This window comes from Eleginops maclovinus, chromosome 2 (genome assembly GCF_036324505.1).
Source record: "Eleginops maclovinus isolate JMC-PN-2008 ecotype Puerto Natales chromosome 2, JC_Emac_rtc_rv5, whole genome shotgun sequence".
NCBI classification, from domain to species: Eukaryota; Metazoa; Chordata; class Actinopteri; order Perciformes; family Eleginopidae; genus Eleginops; species Eleginops maclovinus.
In genome coordinates this window covers 23,497,934-23,524,385 of record NC_086350.1, presented here as the reverse complement: position 1 = coordinate 23,524,385, position 26,452 = coordinate 23,497,934, and the positions used below count along the sequence as shown (strand labels likewise).

Genomic DNA, 26,452 nt, shown 5'->3' with positions numbered 1-26,452 from the left:
GCAAAGAGCGATAAAGTTTGACATGTGTCTTCAGTCCCTGTAAACATTTCATTAGCGTGTTTTTTGTGAAATTATAATCTTTATTGTAAGTGGAAACATTCAAATACATTTGGCATGTTTACAGAACAGCAACAATCACATCACTAGCTTAATGTATTTAAGAATATAAATATCTCTATTATACACCCTAATAGAAATATTACTATCACAGCATAAACGATAAAAAAAAAAACAAGCTACAGGTTAGGTCACTTTATCATATTCATAACAGTCACACCAAAGAGTTTGTAAAGATTGTAAAGATGTATCAGGATTTGAAGTTGTCTTAATGGACTGTAGGAAGACTACACATACTACAACATTAAATAATCCATCATTAAAACAAATATCCCTATTACTATGTCTGTTATTATTGGGGTAATTAGGCATACCATGATCATTGCCATAAGCTTCATCATGGTGACCAACAAGTATAAGGAAGATAAACTAGCTACACAGCTTATATATGGGAATAAACAGATCAGGGTCAAACAAGTCATCAGCCTTTAGTTTAGATAAGGGGGTCGAGGTTATGGGCTGGGTGGGTCAAGGTAAGCTTTGTTGCTGGTCCAGATAAGTTTAAAAGTGTTACCTTGGACAAGAGGGGGTGCTAATAAAGTTGGACATGTGTGAAATGTGCTAATGTTTGACATTAAAACAGATTTTGAAGTCTACTATGTAGAAAATACAGCACCTCATGTCATGTTATTGTTTAACCTATTAACTGCTCTTCTATTCAGCTCCGGATCGGACATCAACCTCTGTGGGAAAGTCTGATTGGCCCTCCATGATTTGTTGCACTTGGTTGATCACCTTTTCGTCGAACACTATGTCCAGGTGGGCCAGGCCTCTGTACTCTGTAACATGCACAGGCTGCTCCTGCTGCCCCACCCAACGTTTGCAAAGGCTCATGCTAAAGCTGTCCACCGTGTCGTCCCCATCGGCATAAACAAAGTCCACCGGGTCCTTGTTTGGAAACTCCTCGTCGTAAATGTAAGTCACCGGGGTTGGCAGGCCTACGCCGTACATACACCACACCTCAACACCAGGAGGGTAGAGGTCACCAGTGAGGTTCTTGGTGTCCTCCCACATGTGCCTGGAACCAACAAGAATATTATGGGGTTGTAAATACAAGTGAATACAAGCACAAACACTTTAACAATGGATCATATGACTACTTCAGAAAAGGGTCATTCATACTGATTACCTGGATTTCAATCTAACGATGATTTAATCCCTGGGGAAAATTGCCAACATTTGATGTATTACAGTGTTGCCAGGGGGATATCTGCATAAGTGATAATGGATATCCGGGCAAAGACTTCCTCTGCCTTTTGCCAGTCATTGTTTACAGTCTGATCTGCAACTTGAGCCACTAGAAATTAGAGGTCTACAATATATTTCCATCCGATGGAATTTTTCTGTGTATGATTGCGAAACAATTTATAAAAAAGCTAAAAGCTAAATTTTCCTTAAACCAAACCAATATTGCATTTCAGCCAGTGCTCTCTGCCTTTTTTACTCCACACATGGACAGTTAACGTACATGCAACCAATGATTAGTCAATACTACATGCACTACAAACTGACACCTTAATGCTTCCAATACCAAAATCATATCCCCTGCTTACAGTTTCCACATTCATAACTTTACTTTATAAAGGGACCTAAACGAGTACTTAGCATTCCACCGCTATAGGATTGCAGTACCAGGATGGAAAGAAAGGAAATTAAGATTAACATTTTCCCTTTTGTAAATAACTTCTCTAAGAAATGGCTGTGCTTGATAGATTATCTTAATGTCATTCAAACACTCACACAATAGCATTGGAAAAAAAATGTATTTGGTTTTTGTATTCAATGTTATGCACTGTTACTTAATGTTGTTTATTTTTGAATACTAACTAATTTATCTCCTCAATATTTTGTTCTGTTCCTTGTTTATTTATTTATTCTCTTTTCTTTTCCTATATAGGATCAATAATATTTTGGATTGAACTTACATTTAAGTGTGTGTGAGGGAGGGGTGTAAAAATGTAAATGGATGGGAAAACACTATTTAGTTATAACATTGTATGCTTGTATCTGTCCTTCAGAAAAGTCTTATCAAAAAGAAAGAACACTATAAATATATATGTAGAGAAACCAGAGATGTTGTCGTTTTTGTTTTTGTAGCATGAAGTGTGCAGGCTCTCTCTTTTTTTATAGTCACTGTCTTTTTCCGATTGCCTTGCTCTTGTGTAATGAATGAGTCTAATTATTCTTTTAAATCAATAACCTTGTCATTACAGTCTGAGAAAAACTAATACTCATTCAGCATGAAACACCTTTAAAAATGGCTCATCAGTGATCAAAGAATTCTATCGTGACAAAGACCAACACAACCACTAAGCTGATTAACAGGGGCAAACCCTGATTAGATTAAAATTGTTAGTTACCAGCCGTCCTCATAGTTGATGTCTGTGAAGAGGCGCTGGTAGTCCTGGTTGGTGTAGTTGAAGGTGGGTGTGGAGATGAACACGTGGTCGCTTGGCCAGGCTTTTGAGGGCAGCATCCAGGGATTAGTGGTCGTCATTCTCTGCTCCTCGCGTATCTTGATGTTGGAAATCATCGGGATGCCGTCATTTTCCCCTGAAATGAAAGTCAGAAATATAGAAATCTCACACCACCGCCACGAAACATTTTAAAATAAAAGTGACAAAATAAGTCATTAAAAATGACTGAGGATCTATCCACTGCGTCCCCAGTGTAAATGACACGTATGCAAAGGTGTCATTTTTGTTTCTTCTTTAAAATATATATAAAGACTATTTGTTGATTGATAACAGCCATTACCTGACGACAGGACTCTGAGTGGTTTGACAGCGCCCCCCCATGGAGCTGCCAGAGAAATGAAGCCCCTGATGTATTTGTCCTTCCAGGCCTGAGGCTGGTGGTTGAGGAAGTAGAGGACATAGTGGCAGCCCATGCTGTGTGCCAGCAGGAAGACAGGCTTCTGGTATTCCTCGTACATGTCCTCCACCAGGTCCTGCAGCTTCGACAAATACTCTGTGTTCTCATCTGTGTGAGGAGGGTTGCAGGATGATGACCGGATCATTTATCTCATCATTATCATTATGACTAAAAATGGGCATTGTTAGGATTTTAGCGATACTGATAATTTATCGAAACCCATATTTATTGATAGTTTTATGGAGATCAAGATGTCTCATACTGATTGTGTCCCATTCTATGGAAAACACTGTTTCACAGAGGTACACTGAAACAACTGAAATGTTAACTTTAATTAAATGTATTATGTTAACAGATAACTGTATTAGGTTAATTGAAAGCCCAAATATTACGTTTAAATAGGTTTAACTTAATATTATTGCAACCGATCTAATAGGGTCATATGGCATTTGTTGACATAATACATTTAATTAAAGTCAACATTTCAGCAGTTTTTTCATTGTAGGTGGTAGAGAGCGGCAAGATGGGAATTGTCTTCCCAACTCCACCACCAGAGGGCAGAGTTTCTCAATGACTGTAGTTACCTCTGAGCAGAGGTGGAAGAAGTACTAGTAAAAGAGATGATAAAATACTCAGATACAAATAAATGTCCAGCACTTAAAAATTGTACTCAAGTTAAAGTACCAAAGCATCAAAATATACTAATAGTATGGCAATATTATTTGTTTGTGGGATTATAATTATGGATGCATTATTGTGTTCATCACTTTAATGTTGCAGCTGGAAAGTTGGAGCTCATTTACTTACTTTAAATACTACTCTGTATTGTAGTTTAATCTATAATGCTGTCTCATAATCTATCATAATACTAATAATATATTTATCTTTGTTTTAACAATGTAGTTAGTAGGTAGTAACAAAAGCTGTTAGATGTATGTAGTGTAGTAAAAAGCACATTAGCCTGCAATACTGATATAAAGAATAAAGTGGAATAAAGGTATCAAGCAGTATAATTTCAAAATACTCAAGTACCTAAAATGTGAACAGTGTGTGAATTCAACCACTGCCTATGACAGGACAGCTCACACAAATTTATATTATGACAGAGCAGAACGCAAAAACAACTGTATAAGCAGACACGGGGGCAAACATATTACATTTATGAGCAAACTGCTGTCTACAGAGTTTGTTTTTTACTACACTTTTAGTGATAATATGAAGAGCTATACAGAGCGGACACACCAGTGCACAATTTGGCAAGTTCAAAGTTGGGCTAACTTACCTAGCAAGTCGTTAACCATTTATGCTATGCTAGCTATTGGTTGAACCACCAACGGTACCAGTACAGATTTAGTTGTAACTCTGTGGCTAACATGCTATCAAGTGCTCGCATATTTAGGCATCAAGTACACAAAAGCAATATTTTTAATTGTTTGGAGTCGTGTTAAGCTTTGTTTTGGTCTCCATCAACCAAATGTTTTAGCTGCTAGATGTTCGACTTCACCAGCTGGTCACTTTGTGTCAAATAAAAACAAGACAATGGGCTAAAACTGGCTAAAAATAGTTGAGTCAGGTTTATCATTCTATGTTAGTTGGAGGAGTTGAGATGTATCAGGTATGGAAAGAGCCGCAAATCATTAAGGCCCCTTGATTTCGCCAAGAAGGACTGTAGGAGTCGGAGAATGTATGTTCATAATTATACTCCTTACCAGATTATGTACATATAGGTCTCCCAGCTTATAGTTTTACAGACCACAGCTTTACTGCATTAATCTGGTTATATAACTTGTGTTCTGATAAAACCACTGTTTAAAAAGACAGAAAGACAATGTTAGCAACTAGCTAGTGGAAATAGTGGAGCATTTAGCTCCTAGAAATGAAGATATTTTACTCTGCAGTTAGTTAAGGCTGAAAGAGGGTGAATATCAAACTCATGTTAATCAGGGGACCAGAGACACAACTCAAATGTAATGCTAATGTTGCTATGTGTTTGCTGGATGGGCAAATCAGCAAATGCGTTATAGCTTATTCCGCTGCCCCCAGGTGGCCACATTGTTTTGGATGGAGACTTAACCAAACACTGTTTATAAGAAGTGGACCTAGTCACCATGACTTCCCCCATGGTTTCTTTTACTACCGTTTTGAAGATTCTAATTTGGCATTTTGGCCCTTGCCATATTGATGATTTATTGTCCATTTAACTCTTAATGAGATAATTATTTACAAAATGAACATCATCCCTCTTTATGAGTTCCATTTTTAGTTTTGTTTTCTCATTTAATGTTTTAACATAATTATTTTTCACCTATTAAAACCATTATAGCGAAAGGGAGTCCAAATACCAACTATGCAGGACTTACCTCAGGAAGGACAAGCACAGTTGGTCTCCAGGCTCCTTCTCCCTTCTGATGCAGTTTTTATGCACCCATGCTTAAATCAGCAATATATATATTTTTTAAAGCTCTTGTGTGTTTGTGTGTGTAGATTTGCTACTTACTAGGAGCTAATCTCCAGTCGTACGGTGCTCCTCGGACTGTCTCATTCCGTGTGTAGCCCACGTTGACCAAATGTTGCACCATAGTGTAAAAATAACCTGCAAAACCCAAAAGCAGCAGTCTCAGTGAATGCCAGGTGCCAAATCAACATCAATTGGTACAAAGCAGCTGGGCTAAAAAGTGCATGTAGGATATGTTATTAGATATTGTAGGAACAGAGCACAATTCCTAGGTAACATTGCTTTCATGAAATCCCATAACCTAGCAGTACATTGTTCTCACCAGCCAGTCTGTTGTAGTCTAGAAACTCAATGGGATATGTCTGCCCAAACCCTGGCACCCGCACCTGCACCCCTGGTGAGTTGGATGACCGCCGAGTCGTCCTGTTGTAAACAAGTCTGGGGCACAAAAATGGACAGGGGAGTTATGAAAGTCTAGTTAGGCAGAAACATTCTCCAATGTGACTTTAATATCAGAGAGGACAATTAAGCAGAGCAATATCTTTTCTCTTTTCAGATATTATTAGTCACTGTAAAACCATTTTAAAAAATGCTAGCTGTAACCTGCCAGGCTCCATGCCCAAACTAGCTGTGCGCAAGCGTATATGCAATTGCCATAGATAAATAGCTAACGTTAGGCTATTAACCAACTACATTACAGTCGCATGACTTCACGTCTCCCATGCTAAGCTAGTATGGCTAACGTTTGACATGATGACATTAAATAGTCTCATTTAATCAACCACCATTTTCATGACACAAAGAAGATTTGGACATTCACAAGCAGGGTATTTGCTGACATACTTATATCTGAACCACTCTATTTTCATTAAGATGCTCAAACCTAATACATGTTACAGAAGAGGATAGGAATTAATAGGCAGTCAGTGTTACCTAATGTTATCAATCCAGCAGTCTACACCTACAGGCATGAACATGTTGAGGTCAATCCACAGGGGAAACCAGTGTTCAGTCTTCTTGTAGCACATCCAGTGGACCAGCGTCGGCTTGTCTATCTTAGCTTCCAGACGATTCCCCAAATTCCCTGGCACTGGACACACACAAACACATACACATACACATGTTACATCAGTAAATGTAACTTCAAGAGAAACACTGTAAGGTGAAGTCTAAAGTGTTTCCCCTGATTCGCGACAACCCCAATGTTTCAGAGAATCCAACTTCTAAGGACATAATTCACAACTATGCCTTTTCCAAGATGTTTTACCTTCACGCTAACACAGTAACGGAATCAGTGGGTTAGTTTTTACTCTCAACTCTTTGTGTTGAGAGTACTGTTTCCAAAATGTTCGTTGTTTAGTTTTTCGCTGGAAAATAAACGATTCACACTTTGTATAGTCGAAGATTGAATTTGTCTCTTTTTCCTCAAAATGTATACTAAAGGATGAGTTTGATGTGCCACACATTTATCTTATTGTTTCTCTAATGTTTCTGCTAAGAAAATCTTACCAAGTTTTATTTATATAGCCCAATATCACACATTTTACATTTGTCTCCATGGATTTACAGTTTGTACAGAATATGAATACAACACATTCTGTCCTTAGAACCTCACATCGGACAAGGGAAAAACTTCCAAAGCAACCCCCCAGTTATTGGGGATCAAATTTAAGAAACTTCGGGGTGAGCAACAGAGGAGGGATCCCTCTCCCAGGACGGACAGACGTGCAATAGATGTCTTGTGAAAATTAAAAAGATAATACATTTATAACATAGATAGTTAAATGCTTGAAAATGCACGTGTGTTCAAATAACAACACCTTGAGTCCAGGTGGATATCAGCAATCCCATGGGGGCTATCAAAGAAGTAATAAGGTGAGCATCAGGCCAGACCACAGTGAAAGGCACAGCCACGACTCAGGATCCACGACTCAGCATCCACGGCTCAGGATCCACGTAGTAGAAGTCAATTCCAGGAGCACCAAAAATGTTTAACTGTCCAAATCTGCTCATACCAATGTGTTGGGAATCATCCTGAACTAATATTGCACATTTTCTGGCGACCTTAACATCATACACATAGGTGTCGTGCAAAAAAACAACATCTAAAACATTTTCGGCAAGATCCCTACGCCAATTTACCAACAAACGAGGTCAGTAGGCTACTGGGTATACAGGAGAATCAAAATACATCTAACATTACCATTCAGAAGCTCAAGACACAACAGTTCATCCTCTAGGGATTTTTATGGTCTTACTTCGGATCAATCGTCTTAAACATATAATAATCCAAGTAATCCATTATTGTTCTCTTGATCACGTTCTAAAGAATATGCAGAAATGACAAAAACATAAATGAATGCTAGAAATCGATTGGGTAACAAAGATTAAAACTATTCTTGGATTGTTCAGGGTTTTAGCAAGTAAAACTATCTTAAAAGTTATGAATGAGAAATTCCTCTTTGGTATTTATATTGAAACAAGCTGTTGCAATTCAACTTTGCCTTACTTTAAGGGGTCACCAGCTGAAGAGGTTGCTGCTGTAGATAACTGGTCATTGAACTGTCCTGTTTTTAACCTATACTGTAAAAGAGGGAGGCTGTTACATCTGGAAAGGACCAGAGTTACGGCTCAATTTTGGATCACACAATATCTTGGGATGGTTCATTAAATATATAAAAAAGTATGTCCAATATTAACTTTGGTATATCCTTTATTTCATAACAGAATCTGAAGACCACAGCATCTATACTCTTTATACTTTTTTGGAAGATAGAATATGTAACATTGGATCTAAAAATAAATAAAACTGCGTATTTAAATGTTTATTTTGACTTAACAGCAGGTTTTCTCTGTGTTTCAACAGTGATTGGCACGGGATTTCTCAATTTTTCCACATGTGGAAACCCTCAACTCTCTGCAGCAGACTGCATGAATTATGTTCGGTAAACGACCTTTTGACTGCAGACAAAAGGTCATAGGCTGTGGGAGGAGAAAAGTTCTGCAGTGAAATCCTAAAATAAACAACAAAATCTGATTCTTAATAATGGTTGCGCAAACGAACCCTACTAAACTAACTTCTTGAATAGGAATTAGTTTAATCTCTGATATAACTATTCATAAAGTCATTGCATTCTTATTGTCATTTGATGCCAGAGCCATCGTAGTAACAATTTGAAGGTCAGTAGTTAATAACACAAACAGATTTTACTATGTAGTAGGAATACACATATTGGTACCCTTCAAGTTAACACTTTTGGTGAGAGTGATGGACATTAACAAATGTTTAAAGTGTTTGTTGATTGTTATGTGTGTACCTGCACACATGGAAATTAGCCTTTAGCCATAACCATGATATAGTAACTTTTCTCTCCTTGAGACTTAGGGTTAGGGTTGTATTTGTATGCATTATCCTTGTTCAATAAAGACTAGTATAAAGAACATGACATATTAAAGTAAAACAAATACTCATTCATCCATCTGATCACATACAGGAAAACCTGACGTGTCAAAAAGAGCTTTGCTGAACTTTTATCATTTTCAGCTCTTTACTATTGTGCAAGAAAACTCTCAGTTCTGATAGTAACTCCCTTATCTTTTACTGAATTCTTTCCAAAATGACTTTGTAACTCTTGAATTCTTCCAGAAGGAAAACCTTTTATGCTGGACTGTATGGCACATAGCAGTATGACACTTTTCTTTGGCCCTTTTTTAGCCTTTAGAAAACGATTCCAAACAAGTCCAATTCTTTCTCAAATTCATAGCTTATTAGCTATTAGCTATAGTTTGAGCTTTGATCCAAGCCAAAGTCAAAGTCCATCTTTCTAAAACTGGCCCCTGTCAAATCACATGATGAAAATGACCGAAGACACAGGAACAGACAGGTTATCTACTTACTGTTATCTATTGTCTGTACTTGGGGCGGCTTTCCTCTATCTGGGTGGGTGACCTTGTTTTTTAGCGTCATCATGTTTACAAAATTGTATGGAGATGTATATAGCGGTGTATCTTTGTGTATTTGTCAAGCTAGATGTAAAACTAATCTCATGTCGTATGGCTTTTTAATCTAAGACGTCTAACCAAGAAGACCTTCTAATACTTCACGGGATAAAATTAAAAGCGTGACAAATGAAAAACATCACCCAGACAGATAACAGTGAGGTAGTGTGATTAACACAGCAGGGCTCCTAAAGTGATGTGATTAAATGAAAGTAAAGAGCCAGTATGAAAATAGAAGAAGGAATCCGGATTTAAAGGTCAGAGGGGAGGGAAGTAGAAGAAGGAAATACTGACCAAAAATTGAAACAGGGCCAAATTCATGGTCTTCACAAGACCAGAAGCGTGAAACCCCTACAGAGCATGACCACCGGATCAAACTTTGGCCCTTTGAGGCTGAAAAGACTTAGTATGACCTAGATAAGCAGGAGACAAACAGACATGTTGTCTCTAATCCATGCCAAGGCTTTCAGGGGGCGGTGTGTAAATGAAAGGTATTAAAAAAATAATCTGTAAATGTTTGAAACTTCTGCGGCATTGTTATAATTTTTCCTTCAACATCGTTATGTCATTTCTACATATAATATCATGTTTAATATATATAATAAGGATTTAGCAACAAGTGAAATTACTTTCCAATCAGTCTGAAAGAAAGGCAATCAACATACCTAATATCTGTTTTCTTTTATAATATTCTTTGTCCATGTGATATTTCCCTGATTCTTTTGTTATCATGTATTTCTACTCCATCCCCTACATTTGTATTATTTCCTTTTTGCGAATAAAATAAAAAAGCGGGTCACAAACAGTAAATACAGGGTCAAATGTACAGATACAGTCTACGGCATCACTGATAGGCTAGAGACATCAATACACAGACAGTGAGTTAGAGAGATAAAGCTGTTATTAACCTCTCGTTTCTTCCAATATCTGAAGGAGAAGTGGAAGAACGTTTTTGCAATGTGTACATGTTTCTATGATGTCATAATTGGTTAAAGGTGACATAAGTTGCTTAGTTATTGAGAAATATGCTTGTTAACACAGAAATAAAGAACATAGTATTTAAATTTGACACAGGGCCTCAAGATCAAAAAAATAATACAGGAGCAAACTTGTCATTTCTGGTGGTGCATTTTCCCACACAGAGTGGAGGAAGTATTCATATCTTGTACTTAAGTAAAATAGAAATATCACAGTGTAGGAATACCCTGTTACAAGTAAAAGTCCTGCACTGCAAACATTACTCAAGTAAAAGTACAAAAGGGTTAGCATCAGAATATACTTAAAATACCAAAAGTAAAAGTAGTCATTGTGCAGATTTGTCCATTTCAGAGTAATATATATGATATGTTGATTATAATTATTGATGTATTACAGTGTTATCAAAGCTAGTTGTTACAAATTAAAAAATAATATAATATTTTTAGACATACACTTTTAGCTAGAGGCTTTCAGGACCCCTGTTAAACCTTGGTCTGCCAGATATTAAATTATGGATTTGCTCAAATAGATGTGACTAATAAACATTGACTACACATTAACGACAGTCCCTTCGCTTGGCTTACCGATAATAAGAGGTGGAGTGCTGTTGCTCAATACTATGGATTTGGCGTTTGGCGGGAACACGACGTTGATGATCCAGAAGCCGGAGGAGTGATGGAGCCCGAGCAGAAAGACGAGCAGCAGCCCGGTGCAGAGCCGAGCAGCCGGCTCCATGGTTCCTCTGACTGCGTTTAGCACTGCGCGGTGCTGGGTGTCCGTGTGAGTGTGTGCTGGAGGCGGGGAACTGGCGGACCAGTGAAAAAGTTACATTCCCTGGACGACTATGAACAAATTACAGAACATTTCTGTTACACTTGGCTCTCAAACGCGATGATTAATCAAGCTGTCAGAACACACACGTACGAGGCAGAAGGCACAGGGACAAATGCAACGTGGAACGTTACCCATTGCCCTATTGATTCTCCTGAATCCCACCTATTTATTTACACAATAGAATGTAAATGAATGACCAACAGCATTGACAAGAGAACGTCATTAAGATGACAAGGAAGATCAATTTGTTTCTACGAACAATAAAGTATTCCTTTTATAAATACATGTTGTTTTGCCAAAAATTTTATATTTTATAAATCTGATATGGGCCATACTGGAAAATGAGTACTGTAACTTTTTCTATCTAAGTACATTTTGATGCCATTACTTGTGTACTTTTACTTGAGTATAGAATTACTTTTAAGTAAACGGTCTGAGTAGTTCTACACCTTTGATTTTGTATTAAAACATTTGCATGATAACACAAAAGGATAAACTTGACTTCCCATTCAGGAGTCTCCGGACTGCCTGAACTTTCCAGTCCATTTGTGATGCTTTCAAGTTCAGCGTAACCTCCACTTCTTTCAGACTTTTTTATGTGGAAATATAATAATTAAGAAAGTAACATAGTATAAGGTGCAACATCATTATAACAATGAAAAACACGTATGACCTTTTGTAATGTGTTTCACAATTAACCATTATATGTTTTAAAGAGACAAAATTAAGAGAAACAAGGTGTTTCTATATGGTCTACAGATTAAAACCATAAATTAGAAAAGACTTTAATGCTCCCATAAAGGTCTGTGTAACATTTATACTGCCTATACGTATGTAGGTACTTGTTATTTATACAAGTGTGCTTTGTTGTTCAGTGGCATTTTGATCTTTAAACACCCTAATTCATGTTTTAAACTATAACACGAAGATAGCAAAGTAAGGCAGCATATTAAAAAGTCATCATACTTTGCTTTTACCATGGATACAGAATACCCCAGCAGGTGAACTCATAATCAGGAAATTACCTAATTTTAAAGGGTTTCATGGTTGATTTGTTTCCTAAGTCTTATACATGTGTTTTAGTTCGACAACTGCGAAAACCATATCCTGACCATAATAGATTGTGTTTACTTGCAGCTATAAGTGCACATAAACTATAGTAACCCTGAGTAAACATGCCTTATTGGACATGTTTGGACACTGTAAGTAACTTTAAAGCATTTGATCATTGACTCATACACCTTTCACCCCCTTGTAAACATAATAATGTCATGGAATGTCTTTCTAAGGGCTTAAATGATCTGCCCGTTATTGGGCCTATTTCAAACACATAGATTCCTGAGGCATAAAACAAGCTTCAATATGGTATGAACAAACAAACAGACTACTTAAAATAGAAATAGTCTCTGTAGCTCATATCAATGGTGTTTGTTACATGTGCTGTCAGATATTAGATGCGAACACTTTTTGATTAAGTGACCTTGGCAAAGGACGTTTTTGTACTCCATTACTAAATAAACTAGCCCCCCAAAAAGTGAAACTTCCTTTTTGTTATTTCTGGATTTTGCAAATCCACGGTATGGATTCTGATATATATTTCATATTTCATTCTCAGATATTTCATGAGACTTGGCAACCCTTCATTGATAAGAGGACAAATGAAAATAAAGATGCTAATAAGTCTCTCAGAGCTTATTAATAACTGAAATTATATGATGACCCCTAAAGCAAATGTGGAAGTGCAAACTTAATATCATCCTTAATGTTTAGTTGAATAGTATTTTTATTATTATTATTATTATTATTAATAATAATAATAATAATAATAATAATAATAATAATAATAATAATAATAATAATGATATATTGTATTTGTATAGCACACTTTAAAAACAACGTTTTCTCAATGTGCTTCACAATGCTATGGGGAGAAAGAAATAAATTAAAATGAAATAAAAGCTACGTAAGGATCATATTTAATAAAATACATAAATAAAAAAATAAAAAATCAACTGGGGCTCAGAGTGTCAAAAACATAAAAGAAAAAGGTTAAGTTCGTAAAAGCTTTAAATATAAAATGAAGCACAGTCAGGAAAATGCGGTGAGGAACAGGTGGGTCTTCAGGCTTTTCTTGAAGACTGAGAGGGATGCAGAGGTCCTTAAATCTTCTGGTAGCTGATTCCACGGACGAGGGCCGAGGGAGGAGAAAGCACGGTCTCCCATGCTGGCCAGTTTTGTCCGGCCAGCTCTCTTTTATTTATGTTATTATTCTACATAGTTACAGTTATTGTATTATGCTCTGTACCTTATATGTCAGGTTTTCATTGTCTCCATTTATTTTTTTAGTGCGAGATTATTTCACCCAGCATGTATAATAGTTTATTCAAGTTGTTGCAGGGACAGTACAGAACAAATACTACACTTTACGTCTGTTATATTTATGTGGGTAACTAAGAGGAAAACACCACTTTAGTATAATAGTTCAAACCATTGATATGCTAAAATGAATCTATGCACACCACAGGTTCAAAAACGCGCACCTCGACATTGCGTTGCAAACCGTCCAGCAGAGGAAGCTAAGGCAATAACCAGCAACCCCAGAACACCACAGAAGAAGTTAATAACCCGGAAGTAGGCGGGACTCCGGTTCTGTAGAAAAAGAAGCTAGCCGCTAGCCTCTCTGTGCTACAGGTTTGGAATCTGTCTTTAGCCGGTCAACATGGTCCAACTGATGGGTCCCCTCCGAAAAGAACTGTCCGACTCCCTCTCCACCTGCAAGGTGCTGGTGGTGGGAGCGGGTGGTATCGGCTGCGAGCTCCTGAAGAACCTTGTCCTCACCGGCTTCAAGAACATCGAAGTGGTCCGTCTCTCGTGTGTGTGTGTGTGTGTGTGTGTGTGTGTGTGTGTGTGTGTGTGTGTGTGTGTGTGTGTGTGTGTGTGTGTGTGTGTGTGTGTGTGTGTGTGTGTGTGTGTGTGTGTGTGTGTGTGTGTGTGTGTGTGTGTGTGTGTGTGTGTGTGTGTGTGTGTGTGTGTGTGTGTGTGTGTTAGCTAGCTAGCTAACACACACACTAGCTAGGTCTTTGTGCTGCACAGACTGCGCCTGGAGGTGTAGTGTAGCATCATTAGCTGAAGTATTTGGCGCCATTAACAGTGCAAAGTCAGCTAGTAAACTTCTTTCAGATGTTGTGTCAACTGCACTGTCATTTGGACGCCCCTTTGTTTATATGCGTAATATTTAAAAAAAAAAAAATCTAATATGTTGGACATTTTTGACCCACTGGATCCGATTGTAGGATTTAGAGACTTTTGAAAACAGTATGTTTGACTTTAGGTTAATTTACTGAATTATATGATATTGGCTAATTTCAAGAGACTGGTAGGTGCAAGAAACATTTATAGACTACCACACAAACAGCATAATTTAAAATGACAATAACTACACATAAAAAACAAGGAACCAACAATCTTAGGCAATATAAATGAATGTTAAATATCACAAGAATCATTATTAAACAACAGCTGATTGGGCCTTGAACTCAAACTGGAGGAGTTTCTCATTTCTTGGAATGTGCATTGTACCTGAATGAAGTTAATAAGACGTCTAAAGTAACGGTGAATGTGTACTCTAGTAAAATGAGAAGATAACTGAAAACAGTCCGGTATAGGGCCAGGCGGCTTTGGAGAAATTCGTAATTGGGATTATTTTGACCAATATTGCCATAGTGATATGATTCAGGATTATTAGAGAGAAATATCATTTTTGAAACACAATGCACAGTGCTATTGAAAAGTATTTTTTTATATTAACTAACCCATATTGCGATTACAATACGATGAATTGTGTGGCCCTACTTTGGAATTTAAGAAGTTTAAGGCCCTAATTACATTGTGGAACTCTTCCTATCTGTCATCATCTGCTCAGACATATATAGGTATCCAAAAGGAAATATAAACAAACAGCTGCATCCAATGCTGTGACATGTACATTGTAGCTGCCTGTTTGTGATATGTGACTGACTACCAAATTGATTTTGCAGATTGACTTGGACACAATTGATGTCAGCAACTTGAACCGACAGTTCCTATTCCAGAAGAAGCATGTCGGCAAGTCTAAAGCACAGGTATGAGATCCTCAGAAAATTATCCTCTGTTACTGCTCGCTGTAAAATTCAATGCTGAAACACTGCAACCACACCACACTGTAGACTGAAACATTTTTGATGTGCTGCTTCTGCATTTCTTGCTCAGTTGGTTGCTTTGTTTCGTTTTGCAGGTGGCCAAGGAGAGTGCATTGACGTTTTGTCCGACTGCAAATATCACTGCCTACCATGACAGCATCATGAAGTGAGTTTATTTATTTCTTATTATTTTTAATTTATTAAATTAAATACAGAGTTTTGAAAGTAATGGTGTTTATTTTTCTTTCCCAACAGCCCAGACTACAATGTGGAGTTCTTCAGACAGTTTATCCTGGTGATGAATGCTTTGGATAACAGAGGTACTGTTCTCACGTGACCTCCCATCCCACACATAGTGTTCCTCCTAACTGCCAACACATTGAAATAATGAGGAAAATAAAACACTTTCTGTCTCCATAGCGGCTCGTAACCATGTGAACAGGATGTGTTTGGCAGCAGACATCCCTCTGATAGAGAGTGGCACTGCGGGATACCTGGGACAAGTCACAGTCATCAAGAAGGTAGAACATGCACTTCATTATTTGATTTGTAATGACATCAACATAGTGTTGCAGTGGTGATGTGTTTTTGTAGGTAGAACCAGAAAGTAGCATAGCAATTGGTTACTCGACAAAAAGATTTTTCCATTGGATTTTTTGATTTTTCAGAAAATAAAAGGTCTATGATACTTGCATGTTTTCTTTCAGCAGTATCATCTCCACACATTAACACTGCTGTATTATTTATAAAGCATAAATGCAATCGTCAAAATAAAAAGCTATGGCCAAAAATACATTACATCACAGTCGCATGGCTTCATGTCAACACAGCTAATCTAAAGGCAGCTAATGTTCAGTGTGATGATGTTTCGTAGTCTAATTTGCGCCCTTGTTTGCAACGTTGTTAGTTTCTTTGACACATAAACTTAAGACACTCACAAGCGGGGTGTTTACTGACGTGTTTTATGTCATGGAACAGAACGTAAAATCTTTTCAGTTAGTGTTAACCACAGAACATATTTTAGGCATATAACCACAAACTCATTAAAAAAAAACAGTTGATCAGAAACTTGAAGTGGTAAAATTCATGCACTACTCAAACATTTCATTGATTGCATTTTTGCTATGCAGTAAAATGTGGCCACCCACTGTACGGCCTCTCACTATGTCTCTGTCGCACTTTTTCCTCCTTCTATTCCTTTCCGCCTCAGGGACTGACTGAGTGCTACGAGTGCCAACCTAAACCCACCCAGAAAACCTTCCCAGGATGCACCATCAGAAACACGCCATCTGAGCCCATTCACTGCATCGTCTGGGCCAAGTACCTCTTCAAGTAAGACTCTATCGCACCATAACGGAACAAGCATCGTTGTTGACTTAGTTTCCAACATAGATGCATTGCACTATAAAAACTACACTTGCTCTTAACAATATTTACCAGTATGATTTATTCTTATGGTCATTTTCTCTGTTTGATTATTGCCACCATAGTCAGCTTTTTGGTGAAGAGGACGCAGATCAGGAGGTGTCCCCAGACACAGCGGACCCAGAGGCTTCATGTGAGTGAGAGCTTGGCAATGCATTTTTCCCCCAATAACTAATGAAATAATTTAGCAGAATGGATAGTGATACAGCAGGAAATACACATGTAGCCTACTTTTAAATGTGTGTGTTCTGCAAACAGGGAATCCCGAAGAAACAGCAGCTCGTGCCACAGCCTCAGAAAAGGACGGGGACATCAAGCGAGTCTCCACCAAGGAATGGGCCCGCTCCACAGGATACGACCCTGTTAAACTTTTCCACAAGGTACCAGTGAAAAAATGAATGCAGTCCCTTAAAAACACAACATTTCTGTCAAACAAAGAATGGGTTACTTTGGCCCCACATAGCGGTAAACCCAGTAACATGTTTAAGCGGTGGATTAAAAGTCTCCTGTCGTTTTATTATTAATATTTACATACAGCATTTCTGCAAAACAGGTGGTTAAGACCAGTACAGTAACGCGCTTTGTTCTGATTTGCTGTTCTCCCCAGCTTTTCAAAGATGACATCAGGTATCTGCTGACCATGGACAAGCTGTGGAAGAAGAGGAAAGCTCCGACACCTCTGGACTGGAACCAGCTGAGGAACAGTGGTACGTCTGTTTACAGGCAGCTTAACTGTTGGTTAAATGGTTAAAGTAACAGGCTTGTTAAGCAATAAACCACATTCCTGAAAGACCACAATTAAGATAAGAAACATGGAATGGCAGAGCAGCTATAGGTGGCAGTGTTTTGCGACTCCTCGAGAAAAAACAACTTGTCTGTCAGGAAGATAATGAGCATGTATCTGGAATGCAAACCCTATTTTAGCTTTTAGGGTGAGCCGAAAAGTTTTGGAACCTGATGTTTATGTGCAGAGAAAAGAGCTTTTATAGAAACAGTACCACATGCTGCAGGAGATGAGACTCAATTCACACATTTTGCTTGCCACAGCTGGACAGCTGTTTTCAGTTGGTGACATTAGTGCACTGCATGCTAAAAATGTGGATTACTCCTGTTTTTCCTGGTTGTACTTTCAGATATGAGGCAAAAAACTACTTCATTTGTGAGTGATATTGCAATTGGTAATAATTCACATTATCATTGAAAACTGTGTTTAAATGATCATGGTGTGATTTATATTTTGAACTCTTTTCAAAGGTCTCCTATTATGCTTTATTTGAACTATATATTGTAGGGCCATATGTATACAAAACGTGTCTGTGAAGTGTTTTGCTCGAAATACCAAACAGATCAACCATTGTAGCATGCCTCATCCCCCTCTATTTCAGCCGTTCCTGAAGTGCTGATTCTGTGACTGTAGCTTTACATTTGAGCTGAAGTTGTCCACGCCCCTTTGCAGCTCATGCAGCTCTCTGTCCTCTGTGAAAGTTTTCTATTGGAGAATATACTCAGCTAAACGCTGCCGTGATTAAACCCCATATTATGTTCCAAACCACATCCAGCATTATTTCTGAAACACTTCTCAGTGTTTACCACGAGAACAGAGACATTATATGTATTATATAAACAACAACTCTAAGTCCCTCCTGCAGACATCCTGCTGAATACACACACACAGAGGTGCTGCGCAAGACTGTATATTGCGGGTGATAGGTTGGGACATGTCACTCGGGCGGGACGTTGCCAGGAGTCAATGTTAAGCCAGCCCACATTTCCGATATGATGTTATAACCGAAGCAAATCTGGATCAGCTCGTTTGTACCCCCGTCTTTAGAGATGTGGGTAAGGAGGAAAAGAGAGAGGGTTGTATATTCTGACACTCTGTAAGTGTACTTACACACCAGGGACACATTTATGCATAAAAGACATTAAAAAAGTGCATTTTGCATAATAGGGGACCTTTAAGAGGATCTGTACCAAACGTTCATTATGATATTTTAACATACTTGGCCTTTACTAAACATTGAGCATACTGTGTTTCAGATTTTGCACTAGTACATTACCAATTGATTGTGCAGCCCTACTTTCAGACATCAGCTCTATTGAGCTGTCACTTTCAATGTTCTGGAGCTGTGTTAAGTTTCTACAGATGCAAACAAACAGAACCTGTCCTGCTGTTAAGCTTCAACTTTAAAGCTTACCACTTGCGCATTGGAAGGATTTTGTTGTGAAGAAGTTCTAGGAAATGCAGATTGTTTGGCATTTAGTTAGCAGAACTTCATTAGCTGCCATTTATAAGGAACAACAGGTCTTAATATCCAGATATGGACTTATTGTGTGCTATTTCATCAGTGAATCAGATTGAAGTATTGCAGGAAAAAGCAAAAGCCTGAGTAAAAAGGTGATGATCTCATACTGTGTTTGACAAGTACACGTCCCAACAACATTATAGGCCAGTCTCTGGTGTTCATTTGTTGACCTTTTTTATGTTCATCTCAACCTGTTGGCAGGTCCTCAGGAGGCGTCTGTGGGCTCAGGTTTGAAGGACCAGCAGGTTCTGAGTGTCTGGGGTCTCTGTAAGATGTTCCAGCACAGCGTGGAGACTCTCCGCTCAATGCTGCAGGAGAAAGGAGAAGGAGCCGAGCTGGTGTGGGACAAGGTAATGCACAAACACTCACTGAGGGGGCCACAGTAAATCTTAGCATAGTAAAGTTCTTTAAGAAACATTGAGTAACTTGTCTTTCAGGGTTAAATGAAATTACCTTCAACTCCCAATACACAGCCATAGTGAAATGTTACTTGCATTGTGTTTAATGCCTTCCCTGCCGCCTCGTGTTCTCAGGATGACCCCCCAGCCATGGACTTTGTTACAGCAGCAGCTAACCTTCGTATGCACATCTTCAGCATGAACACGAAGAGTCGCTTCGATGTGAAGTGTAAGTTCTGGAATCAAACCATCATGTAGCATTGACCTTTTGTTTTTGATAATGAATATTGTAAATGATCTTAAGTGGTTAAACGTATCTTGATTACCTTCTATAGTTGTAGTGCACATTCAGAGGCCCCCCATTTTAAAAGCCTGAATTAAGAGTGTGGTCTTTTTGTTTGTTTCAGCCATGGCGGGAAACATCATCCCAGCTATTGCTACAACCAACGCTATCATTGCTGGACTCATTGTGCTTGAGGGCTTGAAAATCCTGTCTGGGGAACTGGAGTCCTGTCGCACGGTTAGTACCAGGACTGGTTAGTGCAGCTTAGGATATTTACTAGGGCTGTCAGTTAATCGCGTTATTAACGGCGGTAACGCACCTTCCTTTTAACGGAACTATTTTTTTTAACGCGTGTGCGTTCTGTGACCCTGGGCCCGCTCCGTAGTTTAAGAAAATATCAGGAAACCATGGTAACATTGTGGATCACAGCAGAAAGACACTACAAATGGAGAAGGAAAAGTCACTTTTGAATGGAAAGTTGAGCTATAAAGCCCTGCCGGGTGGATTTCTCGAAAAGACCGAGGTAATATGTACGTGCTGCAAAGTGAATTAAGTTTCCCCCGGAGTACGCCGAGTTTAAAATATCACTCGCTGACCACAGAGAGCCCCACAGAGGACAGCATAATAGCTAAATGGTGGCTACAGACTGTAGGTCAGTGAACACTGTGGAGGATGAGGCGCTGCTAGAGTCAAAACGACCATCTTAGGAGCCTTGGAGAGACGCCACTTTAAACAAGATTCATAACTTCGTCGCAGATTGTTGCAATAACAATGATGTTTACTGTCTTGAATAAATATCTACATTATTTATAATTAATAATAATTATAGCATTATAACTTATAATAAATATTGTTTATTTATTATAAACATAATTTACGATTAATTATAAAGCAATCATATTTATCCACCTACAAAAACTTGAAAAATATCCTTTTAAGGTACATTTAGAACAGGTAAATAATGTGCGATTAATATTTTAATCGACTGACAGCCCTAATATTTACCTATAGTTCAAATATTTGTACTTAACTTACCATTAGCATATTGTAAGGTTAAGAACAAAAAAAGAAAACCTGAGAAAAGAGGAGCGGCTTGTCACTAAAAGGATCGTATTTGGGCCGACCTTAAAGGTCAACCAAAATTAAGGTAGCCTGAGTTGTTCAGAGCTAACCATCTTTCTTTAATCAGCAGTTTCTGAAGTTAGGCTTGGATCTTGAGGAGCAGTAACTTTATTCACTGATAAATAAACTGTACACTGCACTGCTTTGATCTGAGCTATATATGTTATTCTCATTTTGACACACTTGGCAGCCTTGCATACATTGATAAATGAACACTTAATAAATAATACAACTTAATTAACATGATTTATCAATGCAGACTTTAAAAACACCTGGCGTACCATCCACCAATATATTCCTCCAATCTCCCAACCCTACTGCTAGCTCTTTAGTGTTTTTTCACACTGGTCATTGTTTTCCTCTCCTCCAGATCTTCCTGAATAAGTGCCCCAACGTCAGGAAGAAGCTGCTGGTGCCGTGTATCCTGGATCCGCCCTGCGCCAACTGCTACGTCTGCACCAGCAAACCCGAAGTCACGGTCAAACTGAACGTCCACAAAACCACCGTCCTCTGTCTGCAGGACCGGGTAATATCATCAACCTGTTTCACACATACACCAACATGAACTTGTGTCGTTCATTCACAAAGGTCTTGAAAACAACAGTATTGTAAATTATGCCAACACTTTTATTTTAAATTAAAAGTATTTAAAATGTCCATCCCTTCAGCTTGAACTGAATTGTTTGAAGGTCATACTCCCATACTGCACATTTGTTCAAACTGAAGACATGGTTCCAAGATATTGTTACTGGGTTCTTGGATGACTCTCAATTTCTTTTTTTTAAGACCCAATACTGGGCATAGCCTATATTGCTTGAGGAAAAAGCTAACACGTATTTATCGGCAATGAAAACTTCAAGTCCCAGGCCCAGCCAGTAGTGCGACATACAAAATAGTTAACACGTCAAAATAGGAAATAAAAAAATAAAAATTCAAGTAATATAATTTTGCAAGAATAAATAAACTCCTGTATATACATAAAATAGAATGTAAAATGAAATGCTGTACAGTAGAATACATACTGTTTACTGATGACAATATATAAAGATGTGGATATTTGAAATGTATAGATAAAAGGTTTATTATAGACAGGTGTTCAACAGTCTTATGGCTTGTGGAACCATTGAGGATATGAACCACAGTATATTATGTTTATGGAATGAGGGAATTCTTGTTGAGGAATTGTAATCATTGCCTAAATGGTGTCATGTGCTTTAAATGTTTGTTCTGGTCCTGCTTGTGGTTGACTTGATCTTGTATGCTTTGATCAGATCCTAAAGGAGAGGTTTGGCATGGTGGCTCCGGATGTTCAGATAGAGGATGGGAAAGGGACCATCCTCATCTCCTCAGAGGAAGGAGAGACAGAAAGTAAGGAGGAAGCAGGAAAAACACATCTCAATGCATCACATGTAGCAACTCTTAGTGCCGACAGCAGAGGGCGCTGTTGTATCTCTGCAACTAAATTATCCTAAAACACATTCTGGCCCAAAAGGTGGAAATTTAAAAAAACAAGTGAAAAGCATCACTGTTTATGTGTTCATGAGTGGTGTGATCAGTAAACCTTGTCTGCATCCTCTGTCTCAGAAGAGTTTGTCTTTTCAAAGTTAAAAAATAAAATAAAATGAGCATTTTTGGATTTCTTCATTTATCCTTGATGAGAAGATCAGAGAAAATGCTGTGCAGAGTTCAGAGGGTATTCAGAGTAATGAAACATTAACAACTTGCACTTAAAAAGGGTTTGGGCTTGTTTATAAATGCAACAAGATTGCACATTCTTAAAAAATGGAAATATATATTTGGGTGTGATAGCCTTTAAACAATTTGGTGTTCAAGTATGACAGAATGGATTATGCCTACATGTCAAGTACAACAAATGCATGTTTTTAGGTTTGTGTGTAACACCATACCTGTCTGTCAATAGGCAACAACAACAAATTTCTCACCGATTTCGGGATCCGCAACGGCAGCCGCCTCCAAGTCGATGACTTCCTCCAAGACTACACACTCCTCGTCAATGTCCTGCACACGTATGTCCCTCTGTGAATAGGCCTTGATGAATGAAATGCATTGTGCACAGTAACTTGTGTTGAGTTCCCATGATTTGTTTTTGATGGTGACTCAACGGAACAAACTAACAAAGTCTGTGCATCTTCTTTGGCAGTGAGGAACTGGAGCGGGATGTGGAGTTTGAGGTGGTAGGTGATGCCCCGGACAAAGCTCCCCCCCCTCAGCCAAACAAAGAAGAGGTTAACAGCGTCACTAATGGCAGCAATGACTCCGCCCAGCCATCCACCTCTTCTAAAGGTCAGCATGAGACGAACACTTTATTTATTTTATCTATTTTAATTTGGGTTAAGGGTCTTTGTTAAATACACTGAGCAGGAATGTATAAACTGTATTGTATTTTTTCCCCAGTGACTGCGTGTGTGTACGGGCTTTTATTTTATGTGCAGATATAAGAATCATAGGTGTAAATCTAAAGGCCTATCAAACACCAAGGCACTGCACAGCAGTTTATAATAGCAATTGACTACTCTAAAGTTATGCTGATGTTTTCTCTTTTACTGTAACGATGGCAAGGAACACTAAAATAAAGCTTTCAAGTCCCAAACTAATCCACCAGGAATTTGCTCTTGCACCAATTTGGTTGGCAAACACCTTCCATTGCTTTCAAGACGAAAAGATAAGCTAGTTTCAATGCGGCCTTGGGTAATTTATTCTGCTAACCCCCTCACTACACAGACTGGTCTCATTCAAATGAGGGGAGCTGCCTTTTTTTCAAATGTATTGAGCTCCAAAGATACACCGATTAGTATAAATTAGTCATTTTTAAAGAGCTTTCAAAATTATCGGAGTGTCTCTCTTTTACAGGAAATTCAAATCAATGAATTGTGGACAAAATAAGACTTTTGAGTGTTATCTTGGGTTTTGCAAAGCACTTATCTGCATGTTTTTACCAGCTTTTGGGGGATTTTATAGTTGGAACTACTCGTCAATAAATTGAAATTCTAATTTACAAATTAATTGACAATAAAAATAATTGTCAGTTCCTAGTCTAAACATGGCCGAGTCAGTAGAAACTCAAGTGTTAAAATGTACACTAAAATAACCTCCCATGCCAGAAGGTGGCGCAGGTGGAGAACTGCAGCTGGACACTGCCTGTACTGAGGCTCTGTCATAGGATGGCATCTTCTTGCATCGCTTAAGTCGTCTTCATGATAGTTGACCTACAACAACACAAAATAAATGCTGTGGCTCTACAAAACATAACTTACTTTATGAAGACCTTAATTGCAATTCAGTTATTTATTTGGAGCATTCTTGTGATGGTGGAAACAAATGGTATGTGTTTCTTCACCATCTGTGTACGCTGTTGTCCTCTACCTTTCAGCTCCGGCAGACGAAGATGACCTCATGATCGTCGAGTCTGACGAGGAAGAGGCGTCGTCTAGCTCTGCAGCAGCCACACCATCCAGCGGCAGTAAGAGGAGGCACTCGGACGCCGAAACCGGAGAGTCCTCCAGCAAACGTTTGCGAATGGACGAGTCAGGTGCAGCAGATGCCCCCACCAACGATGATGATGATGACGATGACATCATCACTCTGGACTAACCCCTCCTGCCTGAAGGACTCTTTAAACGCTTACTGTTTTGACTGGAGACTGACAGGTTTGAATAAAACACCTCTTTTATGAAGAACAATTTACTGCCCTGCTTCATCTTTCGACACCCCCCTCCCCCCCCAAACTCTGTGTTTGTGCTTTCATACTCCCTCCTTTCTGACACGATGCTGTAAATAGACTTTACATTTTGAAGAAAAAATGTAACTTTTGTTATCGTTATTATTCCCTGTTCCCTATAAAATGCTTCTTTTGATGGTAAAAAAAGAAAGAAAACAGCTTTTTTTTGTATTTTTTATAAACGTACTGTATTTCTCATGCTACACAAGTCAGGGTGTTTTTGTGCTTTGTGGTCAGGTCAAAAACAAAAAATGTTCTTGGATTGTATTGATGATCGGTTATAAAGGGACGGTGAGACCCAGGTTTCTGCAGCTTGTGCTACTGTAACTGTAGGTGAGATACTGATGGAGAAAGGGGCCATGATGTGCTGGGGGGTTGTTAGTCTGCTACCTCTTTACTAGAACTCAGACATTTTGGCTGCACATTTGTAACCATGCCTTCCAAAACTATGCGACAGTGAGGCGTCCAGCTTTTAGACAAAGGAAAGAAAAGTGACTAAAATGGCCATGGAGTAGCACAGTGAAAGTGTATCCCAAAGGCTTAAGATGCAGGCTATTAGTAGTTTAATGAAGCAGTGTACTGTAGAGGTGACTCTGATGGCACTGCATTCCTTCACTGAAGTAACAATGCACAGCAGTTGAGCTCCTGCGGTCTTCTCCAGTCCATCTCCTGTTTCAGTGTGCATTATTTCATATTTCATCTGACTTGTTTTTGAAAGGCTGATGCCGTTGGACCAATTTGGTGAAACCAATAAACTCAACAAAATGCAGCATGTTGTCTTGTTTATCTGACTCCCTTTCAATTTAAAGGGCCCTATTATGCTTGTTTTTTTGTGGTTTTTTTCCTTTCCTGTAGTGTTTTTATATAGGTGTTTATGCATGTAATTGCTCTGTAAAGGTTCCCCCCTCTGCCTGAAATGCCTCGATTGGACTCTTTGGTTTACTTCCATAACATAATGACATCACTATGCAACACTTGCTTCTATTGGCTAGTGCTCCCATACATTGTACATGACTGGCTAAGAAGAGGGACACCTCTAAGCTGCTGACTAATCACAACTGAGCTAACCAATCAGAGCAGACTGTGCTCTGGTTTCAGACAGAGGGTGAAAAGAGGTGCTGCAGCACAGGCAGTATGACATAAATAAAGAGCTTTGTGAACATTAAAGCATTAAAACATGTCAAAATATACAAATATGAACCTGAAAATGAGCAGAATAGAGCCCCTTAAGTACAAAATCCCAGTCATTTGGTATGTGTTTACTATGCTACATATCCGTCCTGATATTATAAACTGTAGAGGGAAGGTAATCCATAGAGTGGTTTTTTATGCCATTAGGGCTTGTTAATCATGACTGTGAAGGTTCAGAGAATGATGGAAAGTAAACACTAATATAACACACGGCTCTCTGTTTTGCAGGTGTACCATCATCAGCACATGAATCTGTTTTCTTCGCGTTCCGATTCAATTTATCTGTTAGTTTCAGGGATTAAAGTCTGACAGTCATGCGGTCAGCTCTGTACAGAGCATCACATTCTTAAGAGTAACCATTATGCAACCCTAGATCCCACCACACAATATACATTATAAACAAGCTTGGTGATATATTGTTTACTTAGAGGAATTACAGAGCATTACAGAATAGAAAAAATATTGTGAATATAAACAACCTTTCATAGACCAAAGCAGAACATGTGCTCAGGCTATTCTTTTGAAAATCACTTTTTCCTGACGTGACTTTACT

General features: G+C 38.5%; 2 protein-coding genes across 2 annotated transcripts; one reads left to right on the top strand and one right to left on the bottom strand.

Moving 5' to 3' along the window:
* Positions 1-59: 59 nt before the first annotated feature.
* Positions 60-11,384, bottom strand: lcat (lecithin-cholesterol acyltransferase). The gene is made up of 7 exons (XM_063911679.1): positions 11,008-11,384; positions 6,380-6,536; positions 5,769-5,884; positions 5,489-5,584; positions 2,875-3,099; positions 2,478-2,670; positions 60-1,135 (listed from the first exon to the last, which is right to left on the bottom strand). The coding sequence occupies exons 1-7, from the start codon at positions 11,156-11,158 to the stop codon at positions 772-774; spliced, it is 1,302 nt and encodes a 433-aa protein (XP_063767749.1). The 5' UTR covers positions 11,159-11,384; the 3' UTR covers positions 60-771.
* Positions 11,385-13,874: 2,490 nt separating this feature from the next.
* uba2 (ubiquitin-like modifier activating enzyme 2) lies at positions 13,875-25,477 on the top strand. Its single transcript, XM_063873813.1, has 17 exons — positions 13,875-14,117; positions 15,295-15,378; positions 15,531-15,601; positions 15,691-15,755; positions 15,856-15,956; positions 16,646-16,767; positions 16,926-16,993; positions 17,119-17,240; positions 17,468-17,567; positions 19,368-19,516; positions 19,700-19,793; positions 19,972-20,084; positions 21,340-21,495; positions 22,241-22,337; positions 22,891-22,996; positions 23,131-23,273; positions 24,361-25,477. Exons 1-17 carry the CDS (start codon positions 13,977-13,979, stop codon positions 24,579-24,581), a joined length of 1,953 nt encoding a protein of 650 aa, XP_063729883.1. The 5' UTR covers positions 13,875-13,976; the 3' UTR covers positions 24,582-25,477.
* Positions 25,478-26,452: the final 975 nt, after the last annotated feature.

What these genes read in the sequence shown, in the direction of transcription:
- lcat (XM_063911679.1), bottom strand. Translation starts at nt 11,158, where the DNA reads ATGGAGCCGGCTGCTCGGCTCTGCACCGGGCTGCTGCTCGTCTTTCTG. An exon ending in CGACTGGAGATTAGCTCCTA is followed by an intron (nt 3,100 to 5,488) that starts GTAAGTAGCAAA and finishes CTCCTCACACAG; the next exon opens with ATGAGAACACAGAGTATTTG. An exon ending in ACTCAGAGTCCTGTCGTCAG is followed by an intron (nt 2,671 to 2,874) that starts GTAATGGCTGTT and finishes CTTTCATTTCAG; the next exon opens with GGGAAAATGACGGCATCCCG.
- uba2 (XM_063873813.1), top strand. Translation starts at nt 13,977, where the DNA reads ATGGTCCAACTGATGGGTCCCCTCCGAAAAGAACTGTCCGACTCCCTC. An exon ending in TCGGCAAGTCTAAAGCACAG is followed by an intron (nt 15,379 to 15,530) that starts GTATGAGATCCT and finishes TTCGTTTTGCAG; the next exon opens with GTGGCCAAGGAGAGTGCATT. An exon ending in TGGGCCAAGTACCTCTTCAA is followed by an intron (nt 16,768 to 16,925) that starts GTAAGACTCTAT and finishes TTGCCACCATAG; the next exon opens with TCAGCTTTTTGGTGAAGAGG.